The following is a 6,696-nucleotide window of genomic DNA, read 5'->3' on the forward strand; positions in this document are numbered from 1 at the left end:
TCAGAGCTCAACGATCGAGAGCTATCGGATTGGCGAGGTGCTCTTCCCATCGGGAAGAGGCCCCTCCCTCACCTTCCATGGTAGAGCCCAGCTCTCCGCATCCGACGGTAACTACGGAGGTGCAAATTGCGGCAATAGTGCGGCAAATGACCGTTCTGACGGATGCGATCAAAAGCCTGCAACAGCAACTGACTCAGTTGCCACAACCGCCGGCGGAACAACCGGCGACGCACCCTCTACCGTCCAGAAGCAGCCACCGACGTCCGCATCAGCTTCCGTCTCCTCCTCAAGAGCAACCGTCTCAGCACTCCCATTGAGAGAGGGTAAGACGGCCACGGCGCGACACCCACCGGTCTCGGCATCCTTCTCCTTCCTAGTTGGAGCGGACAAGGAAGGAGAAGCGGCCGCGGACACCCTCCGCCTCACTCTCAAGTTCGTCGGGAGGTTCGACCCCTGGGATTTCTTAACACCGACGGTTGGACGACTACGAACGCAGGTTCGAGAAAATCGACCGTCGGCTTGTCCAACTCCAGGTGGATGGCCAGAAGTCTTCGAACGACGTCGACTTTCGGACCACCCAACCTCTCTCCCGATTTGTTCTCGATGAACCGATCTCTAGTCGATTCAAGATGCCGCACGTGGAGCCTTACGACGGCTCCACCGACCCAGTTGACCATCTGGAGAGCTACAAGGCTCTCATGACAATTTAGGGGGCGATCGATGCCCTCCTTTGCATCGGTTTTCCCGCAACGCTCCGTAAAGCTGCTCGAGCCTGGTACTCCGACCTCCGCTCAGAGAGTATCCACTCCTTTGGGCAGCTCGAGTATTCTTTTATGGCCCACTTCAGCACCAGCTAGAAGCTGTCACGAACCTCGGACAGCCTTTTATCCCTTAAACAGGGAGAAAATGAGACGCTCTGATATTTTGTGGCCCAATTCAACGCGACCACGCTTGAGGTATGGGACCTCAACGAAGACATGGCTATCTCGACCATAAAAAGGAGGCTAAGGGGGTCCCGGTTCACCTATTTCTTGGACAAGATCCTCCTCCGGACGTATGCCGAATTGCTGGAGCATGCATACAAATACATGCGCACGGACGAAGGAGCTTCCGACCGGCGCCTGACCGAAGGCGCGGGCCAAAAGGAGAAGTGGAAGAAAAATCGGGCTGCTGCTGAACCCAGCAGGCCCCCGACCGATAAGTGGGTCTCGGCCCGACGACGGAGCCCGAGATCACCTCGATGTCAGAGTTTGAGATCGACACCTCATAGGTATGACTCCTACACCCCTCTCTCCACTCCTCGTGCGCAGATCCTGATGGAGATCGAAGGAGCGGAATACCTTCGACGGCCCCCGCCTTTGAAGGCAAAGGACCTCGATCAGAGGAGATACTGTCGATTCCATCGGGGTCACGGTCACACCATCGAGCAATGCATCCAGCTCAAGGATGAGATAGAGGCCCTCATACGGTGAGGGTATCTCAGAAAGTACCGAAGAGACCCACCGGCTCGGCTCCTTCCCGACCGACGACCCCAACCGACTGAGGAGGTAGCGAATAATCAGCGTACTGTTGGAGTCATCAACATGATCTCCAGATGGCTGGATCGAGGAACGACTACTGAAGGAGAGTCGACGAAGAGGCCGCGCCAGGACGATGTAATCATCTTTACAGATGAGGATGCTCGGAGAATCCAAACCCCCCTATGATGACGCTGTTGTTGTCTCGACGATAATAGCGAACTATGATGTAAAAAGGATTCTTGTAGATAATGGAAGCTCAACTAATGTTTTATTTTACTCGGCCTTTTTCTGAATGCGACTGTCGACCGACCGACTCAAGAGAGTCTCTACGCCCCTAGTTGGTTTCGCCGGGGAAGCCGTCACGGTGGAAGGAGAAATTACTCTTCCCGTGACAGCTGGGATCGAACCAAGATGAAGCACCGTCCATATGACATTCACGATCGTCCAAGTACCTTTGGCCTACAACGCCATACTTGGAAGATCCGGACTAAACGCCCTCAGGGTGATAGTCTCGACATACCACTTGTTGGTCCGATTTTCGACCAAAAATGAAGTCGAAAAAATGTGCGGGGATCAACAACTCGCTCGACAGTGCTTCCAAATCTCCACTCAAAGCAACGAATCGAAGGACTCCCTAACGGTTGACAAGCTGGACCAACGGGAAGAGGAGGAGCGGGGTGAACCGGCTGAACAGCTGGTTTCCATCCCGATGATCGAGAATCCTGAACAGGTCATCTGGGTCAGGTCGCAGTTGTCCGACCCTGAGTGGCGGTAGCTGATAAAGCTGTTGAAAGCTAATGTCGACGTATTCGCTTGGTCGGCTGTGGAAATGTCTGGCATACCTCCGACCCTGGTGCGAAGCCGGTGAGACAGAAGAAACGGACTTTCGCCCCCGAAAGATAGAAGGCCATCGACGAGGAAGTGGACAAGCTACTCGAGGCGGGCTTCATCAAAGAAACCACATACCCCGACTGGCTTGCAAATGTCGTCATGGTAAAGAAAGCCAACGAAAAGTGCCTCATCTGTATCGATTACACCGATTTGAATCGAGCTTGCCCGAAGGATAGCTTCACTCTGTCGAAGATCGACCAGCTAGTGGATGCGATGTCCGGTTATCGACTGCTCAGCTTCATGGATGCCTTCGTCGGATATAATCAAATATGGATGGCACCCGAGGATGAAGAGCATATGGCCTTCATGACCGCCAAGGGCCTCTACTGCTACAAAGTGATACCCTTCGGTCTGAAGAATGCCGGAGCCACCTATCAGTGCCTCGTCAATAAAGTCTTCAAAGATCAAATCGGGCGCAATATGGAGGTGTACGTGGACGACATGCTAGTGAAGAGTGCTTAAGCTTCGGACCACATCCAAGACTTGGAGGAAACCTTTCGCACTCTTCGACGACATCGGATGAAGCTAAATCCGACTAAGTGCGCCATCGGAGTAGCTTCGGGAAAGTTCCTCGGGTTCCTCATTTTTCACTGCAGAATCGAGGCCAACCCCGAGAAGATTAAGGTGATCATCGACATGCGGCATCCGAACACTAAAAAAGAGGTGCAGCAGCTCAACGGAAGGATCATCGCGCTCAGCCGATTCATCTCTCGGTCGGCTGAGAGGTGCCTCTCGTTCTTCAAAACCCTGAGGCAGACGAAGGACTTCTCGTGGCCGAATGAGTGCCGACAAGCCTTCAAAGATCTGAAGAAGTACCTGACTTCTCCGCCCCTACTCGTGAAGCCAGAGATCGAAGAAATATTGTACCTTTATCTGGCTACCGCCCTAGAGGCAGTTAGTTCGGTACTCATCCGGGAGAATGAGAGCCGAACCCACCAATCCATATACCATACCAGCAAAGTGCTCTGCGGGGATGAAGCTCGGTACTCGAGGGCGAAGAAGATGGTATTTGCCCTGGTAATATCCGCGCAACGACTCCGTCCGTATTTGCAGGCACACATCATCGTGGTTCTCACCGACCAGCCCCTGAGGGCGATCCTCCGTCGCCCCGACACATCAGGACGACTGGCGAAGTGGGCGGTGAGGCTAAGCGAGTTTGACATCCAGTACCAACCGCGACCCACTTTGAAAGCCCAGGTCCTGACCGATTTTATTACAGAATGCCCGACAGCCGACCAAATGTCAGAAGACGGAGGCTCCAAAGAAGCTGCGACTTCTGAATTTGACCCCAGGTCGACCTGGGTGTTACACATAGATGGAGCTTCCAATGCCCAAGGGAGCGGGGCTGGATTCCTGCTTACCAACTCGGAGGGAGTGGTTACCGAGTACGCCCTTCGATTCAACTTCAAAGCTTCCAATAATCAAACCGAGTATGAAGCACTTCTCGCTGGCTTGAGAGTGGTGAAGGAGCTCGGGATCGACAGCCTCAGAGTCTTCTCTGACTCTCAGCTGATTGTGGGGCAAGTCAAAGGCGAATTCGAAGCACGGGACCCGACCATGGCAAAATATTCCCGGAAGGTGAGAGATCTCATAGCACACCTCAAGTATTTCGAGATCTCCCACATTCTCAGGTTGGAGAATGCTCGGGCCGATGCACTCTTCAAGCTTGCAACATCTGCCTACGATGCTTTGGGTCGGGCATTTGTGGAGAGTCTCGAGCAACCGAGCATCGACAGGGCTGAGGATGTACTATAACTGACGATCGAACCAAGCTGGATGGATCCGATCGTTCAGTATTTGACCGACGGAGCCAGCCCCAAAAACCCCACAGAAGCCAGGCAACTTCGGTGGACAACCTCCCAATATGTGATGATGGACGGACGACTCTACAAAAGGTCGTTCTCCTTTCCCTTGCTACGATGCCTAGGATCGACGAATGCGGACTACGCACTCAGGGTGGTGCATGAAGGGATCTGTGGGAGTCACCTGAGGGGCAAATCCTCGGTCTACAAAGTCCTATGGCAAGGTTACTACTGGCCCACCATGAAAAAAGATGCGGCTGACTTGGTTCGGAGGTGCGAGCCGTGTCAGAATTATGCTAACTTACAATACCGACCCGCCAACCAACTGACTGCCATCGTCGCCCCATAGCCCTTCGCCCAATGGGGGATCGATATACTCGGCCCTTTCTCTCCGACGTCTGGTCAGAGAAAATTTATAGTTGTTGCCATCGACTATTTCACCAAGTGGGTGGAGGCCGAATCTCTGGCGTAAATCACCGAGCGCAAGATGGAAGACTTTGTCCAGAAATCCATCATCTTTAGGTTCGGACTATCGCACACCATCATCACCGACAATGGGCGACAGTTCGACACCAACGATTTCAGAGAGTTTTGTGCGAGATTCCATATCACGCACATGCTGACCTCGGTCGGCCATCCACAATCCAACGAAGAAGTCGAAGTGACCAACCGGACCATTCTGCATGGGTTGAAGACCCAACTGAACGAAGCCAAAGGCCTCTGGGTCGAAGAGTTGCACTCGATCCTGTGGGCATACCGAACGACACCCCGGGTCCCGATCGGAGAATCTTCTTTCAGCCTGGTCTAAGGGACGGAAGCGATGATCCCACTGGAGATCGGGCTGCCATCGACTAGGGTTGAGCAATATTGTGAACCGGGCAACTCCGAGTGCCGGAGGGCCGACTTGGACCTCCTGCCCGAGCTTCAACGTGAGGCTCAACTCCGCATGGCTTCCTACCGACAAAGAGTGGCTCGATACTACAACACTAAAGTTAGGCTAAAGTCTTTAAGATCCGGAGACCTGATTTTGAGGAACGCGGAAGTCTCGAAGTCTCAGGATCAAGAGAAACTGTCTCCAAACTGGGAAGGACCCTACAAGATTGCAGACACATGCAGGTCGGGCGCCTACCAACTTGAAATCCTGAAAGGGACGGCCATTCCCCGGACTTGGAATGCTGACAACCTGAAATTGTATTATCAATGAATTCTGTATGCCCTCCTTGCTCGGAATGAAATACAATTTCAAAACTCCGGAGTCTATGAAGTTCGGCTCTCCGTCGAAGGTCGGCTCTTGCCAGGAGTCCGAGCCTCGACATCCCGACTTGGTCCCAACACCTTGTTGAAAATCTACGAATCCACGACTCGATCGCCGAATCTACGACTCTACGTCGGATCTACGGCTCTATGATGAATCTACTACTCTACGCCGAATCTGCGGCTCTACGATGAATCTACGACTCGATCGTCGAACCAACGGCCTTCGCCTCTAAAGGCAAAAGGGGCTTCGACCAATGCGGCTGGCTAACTTGCCCACTTAGTTTTGACTAAGAAGGGCAAAATGCCAGGACAACCGCAGTCGCGCTTGCGACAGGCCGACTTAGTTACGATCAATCGAAGGATATTCGGCTTGCTATCGTTTATCATATGTCCCGACGTGTACGTCCGACTAAGGGTCGGACAATGGATATTCGACTTGTCATCGTTATCCTATCCGAATACATCGGACACTACTCGGCTACCAGACTCTACGGAATGATTGTGCCGATGAGCTACGTTCGGTGGTTGGTCGACGCTCGGCCTAACAGACACACCCGACCAAGGCCTGGGCAGTGGATGCTCGACCTACAATCGGTGCGGCACTCGACCATCGGGATGCCGGCCTGTGATCGGGGCTCGCACTGACTTTGGCACGGCGAACGCAACTAACCACTTTGATTGGCTACGCTATACCCTACCGAGCGTCCTAACGACGTGTGTCGGAGCTACGATCTATACACTCGGGGATGGCTCGGCAAAAAAGCACTTCGAACCGCATGCGAGAAAGTGTGAAAAGTCTTTGATTTTATTAAGTTGAAATAACTTACAAAATTGGGCCAAAGTTCGGCTACAAAATTGGGACAAAGCTCGATTGCAAACATCAAAGACAAAACAGAAATAAAAAATACAAAGATAACGGAGCAGACATTCCGACTATTCGTCGAAATCGACTTCTTGCACCGGGTAGAGTTCGGGAGCAACCGATGTGCCCGCTCGGTTCGGGGAGGGATCGGGGGTTGGAGCCGCCTCACCCTCGGCAACTTATCCATCGACAGTAGGTCGGCCTCCTCTTCTGCGGCTTGATCCTCCGATCTTGGAGGGACAATATCGCTCAGGTCGAGCTCCGGGAGCAGACTCTGAATCGCATCCCGAGTGTCCTCGTATCCGACCCGATAGGAGGGGAAGTCACTCTCCAGGAGCTCCTCCCTGTACTCGTCCGAGCCACG

At 53.2% G+C, this 6,696-nt stretch overlaps 1 protein-coding gene across 1 annotated transcript; it reads left to right on the plus strand.

Annotated features, from left to right (window-relative positions):
* Positions 1-5,033: 5,033 nt before the first annotated feature.
* On the plus strand, positions 5,034-5,417 carry LOC140853980 (uncharacterized). The gene has a single exon (XM_073249104.1). It carries the CDS (start codon positions 5,034-5,036, stop codon positions 5,415-5,417), a length of 384 nt encoding a protein of 127 aa, XP_073105205.1.
* The last annotated feature ends 1,279 nt before the right edge of the window (positions 5,418-6,696 follow it).

This window comes from Elaeis guineensis, chromosome 15 (genome assembly GCF_000442705.2).
Source record: "Elaeis guineensis isolate ETL-2024a chromosome 15, EG11, whole genome shotgun sequence".
NCBI classification, from domain to species: domain Eukaryota; kingdom Viridiplantae; phylum Streptophyta; class Magnoliopsida; order Arecales; family Arecaceae; genus Elaeis; species Elaeis guineensis.

What these genes read in the sequence shown, in the direction of transcription:
- LOC140853980 (XM_073249104.1), top strand. Translation starts at nt 5,034, where the DNA reads ATGATCCCACTGGAGATCGGGCTGCCATCGACTAGGGTTGAGCAATAT.